Below are 17,822 nucleotides of genomic sequence, written 5' to 3'. Positions count from 1 at the left end.
CTATAGAAAGAAATATAAACACACAAATATAAACACAAAAAACACAAAAATCTTACCTGAACAACTACCCTAAAAACAACTTAAAAAATAAAAATCCAAATTAAACAAAATTTAAAATAACACTCCAAACCAATTTTTTTTAGAAAAATAGTAAAGACTTGAATGTTAATCAAAATAATTGGCAATTAAATTTTTGTGAATCAAATGAAAACTGAAAAGACACCCATAGCTGCTGTATTGGTTAACAGAAAAGATGCCGTTTGAAATAAGTTTTATTTTTACCTCAAGAACAAAATATAAACCCCGGCTCCAACACCCCTTTATATAATAAGCCATCGAAACTCTTCAAATATTTACAAAAGATAGAAAATAAAACATAAATAAATATAACCTGCTGCTGCTCATGACAGACTGGTGCGGCCTTCCCCTGTAACACTTAAAACTGCAGTTGTTGAATTTTGAATTTGGAAGAAAGTCAGCCTAAAAGAGAGATCACAATGTTCCTATGGTCTTGGAGAGTTCAGAAAGATAAAATCTATAATAAAGTGAGGAAAAATATAATAGAAGCGAGAATGTCAGCTGCTCCACTGACAGCCAGTAAAAGACAGAAGCCAGCAAAAAACATTTTGTGGTCTGTAGTAGTTATTGCTAAAGAAAACATATGGAGTTGGAACAGTGACAGTAAAGCCTCTTTTACACTGCCTCTTCAAGGCGCATATTTCACGTCTTTATGCTGCCTCGCCGTTCTGTATACAAGGTACCATCACAGAACAGGGGGACAGTGTTGTCACGCCTTTAAGGCGGCCTCAGGGGCAGTAACAGCGCAGGATTTAAGGTCTGTATAAAAGGGACAGCTGGCGGGATGGGACCAGGGGCTGACCAAGCCAATGTAGCTTGTGATAATTAGTTAGCAGCTAACTCAAAGCTGAAAATGCACAAAAAACAACAAAAAACAAAGCTATTTGGGAGCTCCTTACCCTCTGAGTAGATGAGATCAGCCGCCATATAACAGAGACAGTACGTGAGTGTTATTGCCTGATTATGCCTTCATTATTTTTTATAAAGCGCTGCTGACGCATGTTTTATACATCACACTAGAGGCCAGCGCTGTTGAGTTACATGTCATGTCTCTTTTGCTTCCGCGATGCTGGCAAGTTGTCTGAAATCACACACAGTTCGGTTCTTTCTAAAAACCCAAAGGCTGCAGGAAGAATGGAGTTCATAGCCTGTCTACAGAGCAATCTCTGTGTAAAAAGGGCTTAAGGCATCGAAAATAAAATTTAAGACTGGAAAAATAAAAAAATTCCACTAAAAAAACCCCACAGGCCTTTTGTATTACACACTGGATTCTGATGTTATTCAATAACAATCTTTTGACCTTTTTTTCCTTTTACTGTCAAAATAGAAAAAAAAGTCGTCATTTTTTTAAAGACATTGAAAAAGTGATTAAAAAATCAAAACATTCTTCGAAAAACACAAGAATGCATAAAGAAAATGATAAAAAACAAAAAAAAAGAATTAAAATAATAACTTTAAGGCCTGGATTTTTTATTTCAATGCTCTTTGTTCAGTGCCAATGTCTAATCAATGCCAAATTTGATTTGTGATGCCAAAACTTTAACTAAAAAACACAGACATTAAAAATTTCTTTTTGATGTTTGTGCATTCTGATGTGTTTTCAATGCCAATTGGCTGACTTTTACTTAATCTCAGTCAATCTTTTTTAAAGTTTTTTTTATGCCAAAACATTAGCAAAGTTGGAACAGAATAGAGACTGAGAAGAAAGAAACTTTTGTGTACAAAAAAAAAATTGATTGCGTTTGAGAATGCAAAAAAATGTTTAAAAAATAAATAATAAAAAACTATTAATGCCTGTTTTTCCTGTGGATTTTTTTCAGTGCCAATTTTTCCTTTTTTAATGCCAAATTTAATTTTCGACGCAAAGACTTATTGTCACTGTTGTACCTCTAAAGATGGATGTGGCTGGAAGTGACACCATTTTCTGTCCAGTGATAAATACAGTGGAGCAGCTTTGTATGTAGAAATCCTTCCATTGTAAAAACAAGTTAATATGATCTTATGTTTTGCAAGAGTAAAAAAAACATCTGCTAACATACTGAAGAGATTGGTGCACTCTGCCCCCTACTGGATACTCATTGTGAGGAGTTCAGCCTTCATCAAGCTCGTAGGGAATTCTGCATAAGAACTACAATTAGTATTTAAACAATAATTATACATAACATTTTCCCAAAGAAGACTCTGATACAGCAATCTCACAACTTTTCAAAGTTTTGAAAATTAGATGTAACCTTCGGATGTTCAAAAAAAACATTATGTTTAGATGCTTGTTCATCGAATTCCCAACACTTTGAGTTTAAGCAGAAAGAAATCGAGAAATCTTATGAGAAGAGTGCAAAAAGCAAACAATGGCATTTTATGGCTTTGTGATGTGGAAAATATGTGTCCTAGTGATAGCAGGAGCCGCCCTGTCATCTTGCGTCAGGATTTTTTTTCACAGCTTTCAATAGTCCAGTCTTTAAGCCACAATCCTTTATCTCCATCCCAGGTGAAGCAGCTGGAAACAGCACGGCGGTTCCAGAGCAGGCACTTCAGTACGAGCTGTTCCTCTAACGGCGACTGAGATTCAGTTCAGCTGTCTTTCACTGATTGGCTATTTCACGTGTTCTGGCCGCTCCCGGGCCTTGCGTTACAGGCACATGCTGCAGTGAAATGTCAGGTTACCCCTTCAGTTCTCCAGATGCACCAGTCGTTGCCTTTAGTGATGTACTTGTCATCCATAGAGCGCTGATCCAGTGAGGTATGATCCGTCCAGGGGCTTTACGCAGGTCCACAGGTCAGTTTATCAGGCATCCAAAACGTCAGTTCACTTTGACTCAATAGGAAATGTTAAACTGCTGCCTGAAACAGAAAGATCGGAATAACTGACACAGCTACCAAAAAAAAAAAGGTTTGCTTTTCCATATTGGACCTATAGAGACCATTAAGTACAGAAAGATGACATTTTTTATCTTTCAAGAAATATTCACATAAATAAATAAAATTTCCACTTCTTTAGGTATTTTTTTCTTAGCCGCTAAAGTTTCAAAAGGTTTTTTATTTTTATTTTAAGCAAAACGAGCTGAATATGTTGAGCACATAACTTATAACTTGTGCGCATAAAATGAGAAATATCACCTTTCTGTATTTAGTTTTTCTGTAATTGTCATTTGTTCCTAAATTAATGCCCCCACCCAAAAAAAATCACATCTATTTTTGGAATTTTCTACATCGCCCCTGAATTTAAGCAACTTGATTTTTTTTTTTATCTTCTTGTGAGAACAGGCTATTATCTTTTGTCACAACTACTTTAAATTACTTTAATTAATTTTAAATTGCAACTATTTTTGGTATTTTCTACAGAGTGCCTATAGCCCAAAAAGTGGACTAATGTTGATATTAATTATCTTGTGCAAACAGGTTAATTATGTTAAATAAAATCCCCTTTCTGGACATTACAGACTCTGTAAATGTCCTTTGTTCCTGCAGTGTAATTGTAAAAAAAAATTGCAATATGCAATTTAAAATACAAAAAGTACAAAATACAGTTAATTTCAAAACAAGCTGTGATGTCCAGCATTTTAGGCAACAACTATGGGTTAATTAATGTTGCATCTTTTAAAAGTTAATTCCTGTGATTGACAGCTCAGATTTCGGCACTGTAAATAATGTGATATGCACACATTGACATAATTGGCTCACACCTGAATTTAATCAAATTTTCATATGGACCTCTTCAGTCATGTTAATTATTTGATTCAAGTGTTTGAACTTTTCAAGAATAAAGACTCACCCTCGTCATCAGAGTCAAATCCAAAGACGTTGGAGCACTTCTGCAGCTGGTGATGACCCTGCAGCTCCTCAGAACTGTCGAAAGTTGCAAAACAGTTGGCACATCGATGTCTCTGCGGCGCTGTTGTAACACAGCTTTGGTGAGAAGGGAAGCTCTTCTGTAACGACTGCTGAAACAGCACTTGCTTCCTTCGTTTTGGCATGGTGATGTACTTCTCATCCAGGTACGCTGTTGGTGGCGGACGCATGTACGGCTTCTTACCATATTCTGCAAGATTGTTCAGGAACAATGCAGATTTCACATCTTCGCTTGCTGCCTGTCCGTTCATTATTACCGAGTGACTAGAGGTGCTAATTGTTTCTGTTTCCATTGACGTTCTTCCGTCTTCACCTAAAGAGCTCTCTGCCTTCGGTTGGACCTTCGTTTTTTTCTTGACAATCTTTGTGTCACCTTCTTGAGGAACATTCTTGCGCTTTTTTGCTTTGTTGGGGTCTTTTGTGACATGAGGTTTTTGGGATATTTCTTTTGTTTCTCCCTTTTGTGTATTCTCTTCAGTGGCGGTCTGTGGAGTAGTCGTTTCATCAGAGCTGCTCGCTGCGGCAGCAGGGACGCAGGAACCGGAGCTGTCGAGTGCTGCATCTGTTCCTTCTTTTTCTTCAGGAGAGCCCTCTGCTGCTGCTGCTTTAGGCTTCTCCTGTTGGTCTGCAGATGTCTTGGCTTTCTTTTTAGAAACTGGTGTTTTGCTTGCATCTTTACACAGTGTTCTTCCCTTTGGCGTGTTCTTGTCCCCTTTTTCATCAACATCTTTGTGCTTCTTATTTGTCTTGCCTGAGTCTGAAGAAGCAGTACTCTGCTCTTTCTTTTCAAGTCTTATTCCTTCTTTTTTCACATGGGATATCTTTGATTTGGTTACCTTCTGCATTTTCTCCCTTGAGGTGGTGGGTGGTGCAGTTATCACATCTGAACTGTTAGCTGGGACAGTTGGGACAGCTGAAACAGCTGGGACAGCAGGGACAGCTGGTTCAGTTGGGGCAGCAGGGACAGCTGGTTCAGTTAGGACAGCAGGGACAGGGGGTTCAGCTGGAACAGCGGGGACGGTGTTACCAGAGCCGCTTTGTGTTGAGTCTGTGGTTTCTTCCTTTGCTTTTCCCTCATTTGCAGAACTTTCTACTCCTGCTTCAGCTTCTGGTGCTGCTGCTGGTGCTTTGGCCTCAACTTGTGGGTCATCAGACGCTGACTTGGCGGGCTTCTCAGAGGCAGACTCTGGTTTCTTGACAGGACGTTTTTTCATAATATTTGTGTTGGCTTTGTTTATCATAACCTTGTGCTCCTTTGACTTGGAGTCTGTAGAAGAAGTTTGACTGCTTTTTTCTTTCGGAACAGAGCATGTTTTCACTTTATGCCTTTTCCTCCTTCTGTCAGCTGTTAATTTCTGTGTTTTGTCTGCTAACTGATTGAAACTGTTCGCTGTCACACTGTCATGTGAAATACTCTTTTGTTTAACATGATTCTTCTTCACCTGCCTGTTCACTGATTTCTTGGACCTTAATTCACAGACTGATGTTTCTGTAGTTTTGACCACATCTTGGACCTTTTCTTCTTTTGACTCAATCATCACATTTGGTGTCTCTGATGCTTTTGGGAGGCTTGCACGCTTTGCAGTTTTGCCAACACCAGTTTGCTCGTTTTGACCAGTAGTTACGTTTTCATCATGCACCGGCACCTTTAACTTGGGTGGACGACCTCTTCTTTTCGGAAACTTTGAGTTTACTTGAACCTGCTTTTTCTTGAACTTAATTCTCCTTTTGATATTGTGTTTTAACAACGATGAAGAGGTGACTTTTTCACTTTTTGTACTTGCAACTTTTCTTAACGTGTGCCTTAATCTCAGAATAGGGCCGGTGGACTGCGTGGAGGTGTCTTTGTTCGAAAGATTCTTCAAGACATGTGATTCCTTTCTCTCTTTCAGCAGAGACACACTGACAGCAGCGGGAGGAGGAGGAGCCTGAAAATGTTTCCTTGTTGACGAGTTATGTGTCGCTTCTCTTAATTTACGAACAGCCTTTACACTCACAGTCTTATTTGCAGTAGTGGTAGCATCTTTTGGCTTATGATCTGGTTGTTTCTTCCCATCCGGCATGTTGTCATTTTTGCTGCCTGTCTGCACTTTTGTGTCTAGTTTTGTGGGTTTGGAAGCATAGTGCTCTCTCTCATGAAGGTTCAGTGCCCAGAGACAAATAAATAGCTGAGAGCAACCAGGGAGGCAGCACACTGCCTGCAGCGGACTGTGCCTCCTGGCATGGCGCCTCATTTCCATTCCAGTTTTGAACCTAGCAGTGCATCCCCGATGTTGGCAAGGATGCCGAGGACTGAGTCTGTGTCGTTCAACGTGGTGCCGAAAATGCTCGAAACTCCACATAACCCTCATGCAACTACTACATTTGTTGTTTCCGACACGGAAGGCTAGTTTTAGAGGTTTGACCTCACCATAGTGCTCTTGGAGAGCGTGGTAAAGGAGTGCAACACGGTTTTTCGACAGGTCTGTAGACCAAGCACAACCCTCTGCAGGGCAGCAGAGTTTCTCTTGTGGCTCCACATTTTTTGCCTCGACAACTTTAACACTTTGTTTTGTGGTCGTCTTCAGGACCTTCAGAGATTCTGATGCCTTCGTTTTGTTTTTAATGGAAGAGACTGCCTTTACTGATGCTGCAGAGGAATCCATCTTTTTGTCTTTGTTCTCATGCATCCTTGAATTTTTGTCGCCAACATTTGCTCTTTCTTGAGAGATCTGCTGTGAAGGAGGCTGCTCAGGTTCTGGTTTTAAGGAGTCCTTTCTCGGTCTGCCCGGCCCTCTCTTTTTACCAATATGGCCATTCACCTTGTGAACAGGAGTTTTACTATTAAGGTGCTTTGATTGGTTTTGTTTCGTGTCACGGAAAGATGGACTATCCACTGGCTTGTCATTGGATCTTAACTGTCTAGATCCAGACGGTGTTAAATCTGGAAGGCTCACTAATTTAGGAGAGTCAGTAGATTTCCTCGGTCTCCCTCTTGTACGCTGCCCAGAGGACACGTTTGCAGTCTTAGCTTGGCCCGAGGTCTTGGGTGTGTAGATGTCTTTGGTCCCAGAGACCGAATTTTCTTGGGCTTTGTTACCATCTGAATCTTTGATCCTCTTTAGCTTCTCAATGTGGTCAGACAGGTGCATCATGGCCAGGAGGTCATCTTTAAACTTCATCCCACAGAACATACACTCATCTTTCCGATAATGGAACATGGCGTGTGCTACAACGCGACTTCCCTTAAAGTCCTTACTGCAGAAAGTACAACAGTACTCCAACTTGGATTCCTCTGATTGCGGTTCACTGTCTTCAGGTGTTTCTGGACAAATATCCTGAGCTCCCTCTTCCTTCCCTTGCACATCAGCGACTACAGAGCAGCTGTGAGGAACTTTGGATTTACAAGGAACTTTAGATGTATTTCCAGCTGTAGACCCATTAGAGGCAACGTCTTCTGGAGCTGGCTGTTTGTGGTTCTCCAGATCTCGAGCAAGCGCCTCGGGTGCCAGTTCAGTGACCATTTCTGTTACTAGTGTCAGAGCAGATATGTCATTTATATTGTCCTGATCGGTGGGTGTATGAGAAGTTCCCTCTCTTGTGTCATTTGCACAAGGTGCATGTCCTTTTGACAGGCTAGGTGAAACTTCTCTGACATCCACCTCAGAAATGTTGTTGCTGACAGTGGTGAGTACCTCTGGGGTGGCTGCTTTTGCTGGAGCGGCTTGATATTTGCACATCTCAGCCTGAGAAGAGAATGACTTCAGTTCTTGTTTCCCATCTCTGAGAACATCTTGAGACTGTGAGGGCGTGAAATCAGTAGCTACAATGTTTGAAATGTTGGCCATATTTGATACTGAAGAGGTCTTATCAGCGACTACCATCTGATTGCTGACAGCAGTGGAGGTTTGCGTGACCTCAGCAGAAGTTTTTGAAGCGTCTTTCGCAGCTTTAGAGACCTTATCTAAACCTGGGGATTGAGTCACTTTAGCCGCTGTTGATGCAAACGTTACTTTCATCTCAACAGCAGACTCTTCGCAGAGCTCCTTTGCTGAAGCTATGGATTGAGCTTGCAGGACCTTGTCCAAAACTGGGGCTTCTGTGACTTCAGATGATGTCTGTGATGCATTTGTAGCTTTCATCTCAGCAGCAGACTTCACAGAGAGCTCTCTTCCTGAAACTGTCTTTCGTGAGACTGCTTTTGCAGTTTGAGTCTGATGGACTTTTTCTAAAGCTGGGGATTCTGTATTTTCAGCTGCTGCTCGCATCTGAGAGCCAATTCCACCTTTCATCTCAACGGCACGCTCTTTCTGTGGATCCTTTGGAGGACTTCCTTGCACTGAGGAACGAGTGATTGTGGATACTGAGCCTTGAATATTCAGCACGTTACCTTTTCCTTTCTGCCGCCGAGCATAACAGTGCATCTGTTGTAGAAGCATGGTTGCATCCCGCGCTCTGAGAATCACCTCTTTACGATGTACAGTCTTCACAGGTTGTGATGATGCGGGAATCTTCACTGTAGGTCTGTAAAGAAGCACCTGAGGGATACCTCTCTGTCTGTTGCAAGAGTCTTCAGTAAATGTTCCCATGAGTTCATTGTCTGGTAGTGAGAGCTCGAGAATTACTTGTGGAGAGGCGGTTGGTTTAACATTGTCCAAAGAACACCCTCTCTGTGGATTGCTGTTGTTTTCCCTTAAATGAGAGTCTACTAAAGGTTTGTGTTTTTCATTGTTTTGGAGCTCACCAGTTTCAGGCCTCTTTATGACAGAAGCTCGATGGTGCTTTTGATGTCTCAGTCCATACTTTCTGATCTTTGGAAGAACATTATTTTCTCCAACACTTCCCGAGTCTTCCAGAAGCCACTTGGGTTGTCTGATCCTCCGTTTTGGTGGGTTCTTCTCTGAGAGTCGTGTAGTGCGTCTAAGCTCTCCATACCCAACAGCTACATTGTCCTGTAGTCTGTCTAGCTGCCAAAATGAACGCCTCAAAGGTTGAGATGATGCATTCTTCAAAGGTCGTCCTCTCTTCCTTACAGTGTGGTCAACATTTAATCGTGTTCTGCCAGGGCCCACCTTTAATCTCTTGGAAGCAGCGTCCTCTTTGTGAAGTCTGTCCTCTTTAAGGTGCTGCTTCTTAGCAGCCGCCTCTTTACTTCCTTTTTGACATACTGATGTGCTTGATCGGGAAGCGGGTTCTTTGGTGCAGTAGCTCAGGATCCATTTGTCCTCCATGATCTCTTCGAGGGCAGCACTTACCACCTTCTCACTCATCAGCTTCAAACAGTTGGTCCGCAAAGTGATGAGGTTCCAAAACTCGGGGTCAAAGTACAGGTCCTTCTTCAAGACCTGGGAAGAGAAAGAAAACAAAAATGTTTTGGTTCAAAAATATGGAAAAACCCGAGCAATGACTCTCAAATGAGAGTCCAAAACCATGCCTTTTCTCTTTTATAGTTGCTAAACGGTGCTCTACCTGCAGGGTTTCAAAGCGAACGTGATTCGCAATGGGGCTCTGCTCCACGTGGTACTCCTGATCAGGATGCATGTAAAGAAGGTACACCATCTTGTAGGTTTCAACAGTGCGTTCGAGGAAGAAGACAAGAAGAGCACATGCTCTGCAGACCTCCAGGTCACTGGGTAGCAGGCCAGCGATGGTTTTATAGATTAGGGACTTGGTGATGACATCGCAGGGAAGGCAAGACCCCAAGGCATTAGCACAAAGCTCCACGCAGAACTGGATACCATCTTCACCCAGCTAGTGAGAAATACAACCAAGTTTGAATATCATTTCAATAACAAATCCAATAAAATTTAAAACATACAATGCTGTTCAAATATGTCTCACCTCTTGCAGTATGGCTCTGATGAACGGGAAGATTGAGTTGACATTTGTGGCAGACAGCATCAGCTGACGACTCTCCTCAAGTAGAGCTTGCTTGGATGTATTCAACCGACTGTGAAGTTTACTCCATATAAAGACAAGCTCACTGCAAATAAAAGAGTTTAAATTGACCATTAGGCTCAAACGCACAGGTACACCTCTTGTTTTACATGACTGAGTACACACCAAAAGCATTACAAAGTGTGTCAATCGGCTTTAAATGCCCCTACTTCAGTACTACTGCAGTGAAAGTGCAAAACAGTCATCTCTGGAGAAAACAATGTACTTAATTTTTTTATATCAACTGCCCAATCATGCAAGTGAGCTGCTAGATTTACTAGCCCAATGTTCCATTTTACTTGCCCCAAGCAATCCTTTTTTTTGAGCCCTGAGCTGACCGCTAACATTAGCTCCCTATAGCCTAGCTTAAAACTTTGAGAACAATACAGTTGTAATTCTGCAATGCTAAACATAAACTACCACAGCCAACAGCTATCATAGTATAAATCTAAACGGTTGTGATGTCACATGTCAGATTCCTTAAATACAGAGGCTAATGCACACCTTCAAAAAACTTGTGGTCAGGTGCGTAGGAGGAAAATATCAAAAGAATGCATAAAATAAAGAATTCCCCCACACTGTCAAATTACTTGCAAAAAAACTTTAGCAGCAGCTGCCCTGAAACTCCTGAGCAGCTTACCTAAACAAATTAAAACCGCTCCAACATTAGAAACCTTTAGTCTCGACTGAAAACCCACCTCTTTCCGTTGGCATAGGACTGATTTGAGCCTGACAACATAAACTGATTTAATATTCTTACATCTTATTCTGTTGTGCTTCCTCTTTTGTTGTAGTGCAATTTGCTTAGTTATTTTTAATTTTCTCTTGGGTTCCTAGTGCTGTATTAGTCTGTTTTGTGTTTTATGATGCTAAGCAATTTAGTCATCTGCAGTTGTTTTTAAATGTGCTCTACAAATAAAGTTTGAGTTGATTTGAGTGCACCATAAGAACATCAATTGATGCAGGTCTAATGAGGTGCATCAATTGCCACAAGAGTGTCTGGGCCTTTAATGCTTACATAAATGGGAAGGCTGCAGTAGGTGTTTAAGTTAGGTTCTCATTACATCAGCATCAGATTTACTTACTACAAATAGTACATGTCTTCCCTGCGGAGCTGCTGAGAGAGGAAGGCTCTGCTGAGGGCGAGGAGCAGCTCATCCTTTTCCTCGCACTCCAAACTACAGATGATGTGAATTGCATCTTTACCATTAAATTCAGCCACCTGAAAATCAGAGGACAATAAAAGCATCAGTTTAGGCCAATGATAGGTCTCATACATAAAATGCTGTCGTGATTAAATGGTAGCTAAGCAACATTTAAAAAAGACTAAGTGAAATTTCTCTTCAGTTGAGTGAAAGACATGCCAACAGTCACTCCACCCACCTCTTTACGTAGGAGGTCATGCTGTGACGTTTTGCAAAGCCATGTGAGGTAGACCTGGAGGAAGAACAAGTGTTGTCCTGCTGTGGGATGCTGAGCACAACACTTAGCCAGGGCCATAGCCTCGCTGACCCGCTCACAGGATAAGAGGTAGCGCACTCTGAGCTCAAAGAACACCGGCAGCTCAGAGCTGATGCACCCATCCACTGAGGAACAGTCAAGAGGACAGAAGTGAGAAAGGTGTGGTCTTAGTTTACTTTGATGCTTCAGAAATTTGCAGGAATTATAAGGAACAATCACTGAGAACTCATTCCAAGCAGAAAAATTCAAATAAATTATGAGAAAAAAAAAAACCTTTGGAGGTTTTCCATACATTAGTACCAATGAATTTCATTACTTTATTTAAGTAATTTGAAATGGGTAGGCCTTTATAGCAATACATTATTACACAGGGACTTCCCAAGCCTTTACTGATAAGCAAACAGCTAGCACTAGCTAACTTTTCTCAGTCGTTAGACATAACTGCACATAAAGGTACTGTGGAAAACATCAAGGTTGTGCACTTTTTAGAAAATAGAAAGTGGAAGATCCTGCAGATAGCTGACAATGCTATTTAACCTGTGTTCACATTATAATTTTGAAAAGTCTGAATTCAATTCTTGATAAATGGACATTTATTTACATGTCTAACAACTGCTTGCAGCCCTTGCCTGAATTTGAGTGTAGGCAATATCTTTATAAATTAAGATTGATCGTGTTCCTTAGACTAATCAAGGTATATTCAAAACTTTTCCAAAACATTTATTCTGTTAATTCCAAACCATTTCTAGCCCTGGAAAACTGTTTGCAATTTAATGACTTTTTCAGGAACTTCATGACAGTGGGATTCCTGATACTATAATACATTGACAATTTATTAAGAGTAGTCAGTGGTTACAAAGGTAATAACATTTGTGTTGAGCACAATACAGCCAAATTACTCACCTTCACTCTGAGGTAAACTGGACTCACTGAGGATTGCCTGTAAGGCTGTGCCGGCCCAGGGCCCTCCTCCCTGAACCGAACACGCCACCTGAAGAAAGTGAACATTCGGATGCCTCGCGAGGGCCAAATTGTGACATTCCTGAGAGAGCATGAGGACATAAGGTGTGTCTTAAAGTGCTAATATTTCAATTAAGAGAAACACCATGACGTATTACAATAATCTGAACAGGTACAGCACACAATAAACAACATTGGGTACTTTTACAAGCACAAAAAATGTCAGTTTTTTCCCATTATTCTGAAAAAGACAATATTTCTTCTAAGCTGTTCACATGTCTAATAAAAATTAACATTTGACGAACACTCGCGTTTTCATGTAGTCATGCATAATCCAATTAATGTGCCCTAACATGCCGCTTATCAAGTACAACAGCCGGAGCTGTTTGTCATTTTGCTTTTTTTGCATCTAAATAGGAATTTTTCATGGTTTCCTAAATCTTTAAATGAATCTTTACAAGCAGGTTTGTTTCTCCTTCTGACCATAAATGTGGGATTTTCTTTTGCATGCATCTCATAGGACCTGCATCAAATGCAGAGTTTTGTCGTATTCGGAATAATAGAGTAAAATTGGTATGCATGTAACTGTAGCCACTGTTGTGATGAGACGACGATCTGCACTTGATGCTCACCTGGAATGTAACAGTGAATTGTTTCAGTGGCTCCTGATGGAAGTCCTTCTGGTCAAAGAACAGCAGCAACTCAAAAACGCTCCTGTGAAGAAATCAAAATTGTTCAGCTTCAATGCAAATTTTGAAATGGTTTAACTCTACTTTATTATTAGTATTCACAGAAATTCAATTATGACCCTGTTAGAGTGGCAGAGGTATGCACTGAATTGGAAGCTGAGGGAAACCCTGGGAGAGACAGGATGGAGGATTGAGGGCTCATGGATGGCATTAAGTCAGCTGAAAGGATGCCAGAGGTTTTTCCTGGCTCATAAATTAGGTTGTTTGAGCCAAGAAACACGATCAACTTTTGATTCTATAAATGTTGCCACCAGTTGTCTCAAAATACACAACACTACTATCGAGATGGACAATTAAATGTGTAGAAACAGGTGTGAAGAATTGATTTGTGATTTTAAGGGATTTTTCCTGATTACCTTGTAAAAATATTAATGAGAATACTATACTATAATAGATTTTATTGTAGGTCCCTTTCAAAACACTCAAGGTCACCTTACAAGGCCGAGTTTAAAAAAAACCCAACAGTAACATGTTTTATAGAGTTAATGCCTTGTCTTAGCTAGTGGACTGTGATGACTAATGTTTATGTGTGCTTTTTCAAGTACATATTGTGCAAGGTCGGTTCCCTAATACAGGGTTTCATTCACTCATTCACAATTAAACTGATGTGAAACTTGAACAGCAAAACAAAACTCAACAAAGCAGGAACCAAAACACGAGAGTAAAAGACACTTCCTGCCCAATTTTTTACTCAACATGAGATGCATTTCACCAAATTTTGACATCTTGTTGTTAAACTATAATAATTAAAACAAGGAATTTTTGCAAACTATATCACTATGAGAAATGACAAGTCACTGTCTAAAGTGCTGGATCAGGTATCTGGAAGTAAGTGAATCTATGCACTGATCGGATACCATGCAATTTATTAATACACTTTTAAGTAGTTTCACATCCAGATAAAACAGCAGTTTTCCAAGAAATCAATTGTTTTTCACCACTCTAAAACCGTAGCCTTCACAGACTTCGCAGCAACTTGTGCTGTCCACCCACTGGCAACTACTCTTCTAAAGTCGTGTAGAAGAATTGATTTAAGGGTTTAACCTGAGCCATGCCACACAACAATGATAACAATCATTTCACATCAAATCTGTTCTTTTTTTTGTAAAGCAATGATATCAGATCAGTACCCAGTATCAGCTCATGCACAAATTCAGCTACTGGAATTGGGAATGAAAAAGTACCTGGGACATCTCTAAAGTAAACGACACTTGCGTTGCTTTCACACCTGTAGTTGATTTCATTTGGTCCAGACCAAGGGAAAAAAAATTATATATTGTAGCGTTTTAGCTCTGGTTTGTTTCACGGTCACACAGCTTTTTACAAATGAACTGAGGGGAGTAAACATGAGGTTCTGCCGACTGGCAGGTAACTCGCTGATTGTACAGTTTTGGCTTTTGTCATCCTGCATCATCAGGACCCATGTGGGGAAATCAAATTCAGGTGGCTGACAGAAGTTAATGCAGCACTTTAAAGCTTAGCAGCAGCTATTTATCTTAAGAGGTGTACTCCCATCAGAAAAGACATGATCATGACTGCTGAGGCAACAATTATGTGATAATATTGCATGTGACACATGCTTTCACCTGACTCCTACAATGAGTGGGAGTATCTACAACAGCACTTTTATATGCTGCTGTCATTGTTTTCATCTGATTTATTAGTCATTGCACTTGTTTGAAAGTAGCAACGAAAGGGAGGCGTCTGTGTACTTACAAAGCCAGACTACTGAGTGTGTGGAGCACGTGATCACAGTTTGGTGTGAAGGAGGTGGAGGCTCGAGCGAAGTAGCAGAGACTTAGCTCAAGGATCCTGAGCTGAGGCAGCGGCACCTGCCAGCGAGAGGCATGCTCCTCCACCAACTGCACGGAGACAAGACAAAACAGAAACAAGATTACAAAGACAATCAACTGTGAGGTGTGAGTTGCAGTTGCAGGTACTATGCTAGTCTCAGATAGCCAGACCGATCTCATAGCTCACTTTAGTGCTGTGCATAAAACAACTTCCTAGCTAGCAAATTACATGCTAAAATACCTTTTTTATATGTTTTGTTTTGAGCAGATTTAGCCATTTTAATGCCAGTGTTCACTTCTTTCCTAACACTAATTTGCAAGGATGCAAGGCTATACTGCAATACTGAATGTTCTAACTCTCATAAAACACATGGAAAACACTGACTTGATCAATACCATTTTCAATACCACAGGGAAAAACTGACATTGATGGCATGCAAAAAACAGTAAAATGACTGTACTAAACATGAACAACAAGAGAAAACAAGTAACAATATTGCAGAAAATGAGTAATGAAATAGTTTCAAATATTAAGAATTGTTAGGAGTCAATAAATCAATATTTTTAACCCATATTTTAGCATGGTTAATTTTAGATTAACATCTCTGCGATTTGGACTGTTGGTCAGACAAAATGAGAATTTTAAAGACCTCATGGCTTTACCCTTGCAGCAATGCAACCAATACCTAGTAGTTTAGTCAAAAATAGTTATTTGTTGATACAAATTGAGTCTGAATATTTAACTATTTCAATACTCTTTTTCTTCAGTATTGATACATCTGTGTCAACTGTGATTTCACACGCCCTCTCCTTGTTTATGTTGACTACTGGCATTTGGCTGCTCTTTGCTACTAACCAAGAAAAGTCAGTCATGTGATAGCTTTGTTATATTTAGCTTTTCTAAACAATTTTAAATTGTATTTCTTCAATATCAGTTTTTTTACCTGTGGTATCTGTTTAAGAGATAGTCGCACATCCAACTATCTTTGATGCAGTTCACTTGAATCTTGAAGAGAAGATCCCACACACTGCTCTTTCTCAAAATCACAATCTATTGATTATACTAACAATATTATCTGTCTGGACAGTTGTCAATACTCTTACTCTTGACAAAGGTCCAGAGAGACTGAAATGTTTATATAATAAAGAAATTGTGAGGCTAAGCAAAAGCAGTGTGGGGGGTCTTCTTCTCAAGACTGCCTGTGGTATCTAAAATAGATCTTTTTTAAGGTTCTGTATCAAAATTAGAAATTCCAATACCATGACAAAACTAATACCTAGATAACATTAATATAAAACAGACTGCTACGTATTTCAGCCATTAACCCCGCAGAAAGTCCTACATCTTTTATTATATAATTCAATCGAAATACTCATTGTATAGTGACAGAAGACCTGGCACAGAAAACTTTTCAACTGAAACGGTCATGTCTGCAGCTTTCCCCTTCAACCCACTTAATACAGTGCACAACCAAAATGCAATATTTAGTGCTCCTTTACACAATCCTTAGAATTGACCTGTCAAATCCCTAAAATACAATGTGCTTTCATTGCCCTCTAATTGTGAAGACATCACTTATGTACACCACTGGAATTCAATGAATGTTAACTATCAACAATGTTGTCAAGCCTCTGTCCAATGACTAGTTTTCTTCTAAATTACACTGCAGCAGGTTGTAAAGCAACATTAAGTCAGTTTATTGGATTTAACACACTGGTGAAACAAACTGCGTTTATGGGTGTCCAAACTGTGCTTATATACAGAACTAAACCTCAAATTTAAAGCTTGATTCACATGCCAATAGTTTAGTAACAAGATCAGAATTACTATTTTGGATTTGTTAACAGGAAACCAAAAATTAGACTATTTTCAAATGTTAGCATATGGCCGTATATCACTGTTTATTAATGATCCCAAACACCTTACATTTAAATTCACGTTTCCATGAGATGTACTGGCTAGTTTCCATAGCATTATGAAAAATTAAGGGGATGAGGACATTTTGTGATGCCAGAAACATTATTATGCATTATCATTGTTACATGTATAATTACTGTTCCATGTCCTGTTTCTAGTTAAAACAGATAGTTTAGCCACATCTGAAGTTAGGCTTTATGGCAAATGATTCATATTGCACGCTAATATCGTTAATTGCATAGCATACTTAAAATTAGCGTTAGCTAACGTCAGCAAATTCTCTTACTTGATATACAGCAGAAAGTACAGCAGGTATTTTAGTAAACATATAGCGTACTAACTAAGCTAACTAATTTCCAGGCAAGCTGGCTAACACTATTAGCCTTGTGAGCTTGCTAGCTGTGTAGTGAACAATTGTTATCCAAAAATGACTAATTTACTGACTCGGATGCTTCAATAACGTCATTTAGATGTGAGTCTGTGTTATTTGAGATACTGTTTAGAGGGCGTTACGGTAATATATTTGTTTTTAAAGCAACTACGACTCGTTAGCTAAATGCTAACTAAGCTAACTGCTAATGCTAGCCATGTAACGGCCAGTTCTGGGGGAGGGGAGTCGGCTAACATTTATGCTCCTATCTTCGACAACATATTTGTCACCAACTTCAGCCGAGGCTCCTTACCTTGCTAAAGTCTGAGCAGAACGCTTTGCTATCGGCTCGCAGTTCGTCGCTTGAGTAGCGGCTCAACAAACTCTGCAATTGTTTGTCGAGCCCCTCTAACTCGTACAAACAGCCCTCCTCCGCCATACTGCCTGTCTAGCCTCGCTCGTAGCAGCTACATCGCCACGGTCAACAGCTAGCACTGACAGCGCTGATTGGTTACTGCCAGCTGCTCCGTTGCTAACCCGGCGCGCACCGGAGGAGCGCTCGTCAGGGCGGAGTCTGTGCTCCGCAATTAGAACGGATAGCCTCTAATAAAGACCCGCCCACTCGGGACGATGAGTTTAACGTTACATACGCAACAACCCACATGGCAGACACAAACACAACGTGTTAATGACTGTCAGAGGTGGAAGTATTCACAACTTTCACTTGA

At 40.2% G+C, this 17,822-nt stretch overlaps 1 protein-coding gene across 1 annotated transcript; it reads right to left on the bottom strand.

Moving 5' to 3' along the window:
• Positions 1 to 254: 254 nt before the first annotated feature.
• LOC121963082 (uncharacterized) lies at positions 255 to 17,598 on the bottom strand. The gene is made up of 10 exons (XM_042513450.2): positions 17,408 to 17,598; positions 14,730 to 14,875; positions 12,897 to 12,978; positions 12,208 to 12,346; positions 11,227 to 11,429; positions 10,929 to 11,065; positions 9,748 to 9,889; positions 9,376 to 9,657; positions 3,851 to 9,251; positions 255 to 2,919 (listed from the first exon to the last, which is right to left on the bottom strand). The coding sequence occupies exons 1-10, from the start codon at positions 17,531 to 17,533 to the stop codon at positions 2,885 to 2,887; spliced, it is 6,693 nt and encodes a 2,230-aa protein (XP_042369384.2). The 5' UTR covers positions 17,534 to 17,598; the 3' UTR covers positions 255 to 2,884.
• Between the last annotated feature and the right edge of the window lie 224 nt (positions 17,599 to 17,822).

This window comes from Plectropomus leopardus, chromosome 24 (genome assembly GCF_026936395.1).
Source record: "Plectropomus leopardus strain MGB_pleo_1.0 chromosome 24, ASM2693639v1, whole genome shotgun sequence".
NCBI lineage: Eukaryota > Metazoa > Chordata > Actinopteri > Perciformes > Serranidae > Plectropomus > Plectropomus leopardus.
The sequence above is the reverse complement of the archived record's forward strand: the minus strand, read 5'-3'. Positions and strand labels throughout refer to the sequence as shown.

Coding starts and splice junctions, on each gene's coding strand:
- LOC121963082 (XM_042513450.2), bottom strand. CDS start 17,533: ATGGCGGAGGAGGGCTGTTTGTACGAGTTAGAGGGGCTCGACAAACAA. Junction 9,252..9,375: donor TTCGCTTTGAAACCCTGCAG/GTAGAGCACCGT, acceptor TTCTCTTCCCAG/GTCTTGAAGAAGGACCTGTA. Junction 2,920..3,850: donor ATTTGACTCTGATGACGAGG/GTGAGTCTTTAT, acceptor TTTCTGTTTCAG/GCAGCAGTTTAACATTTCCT.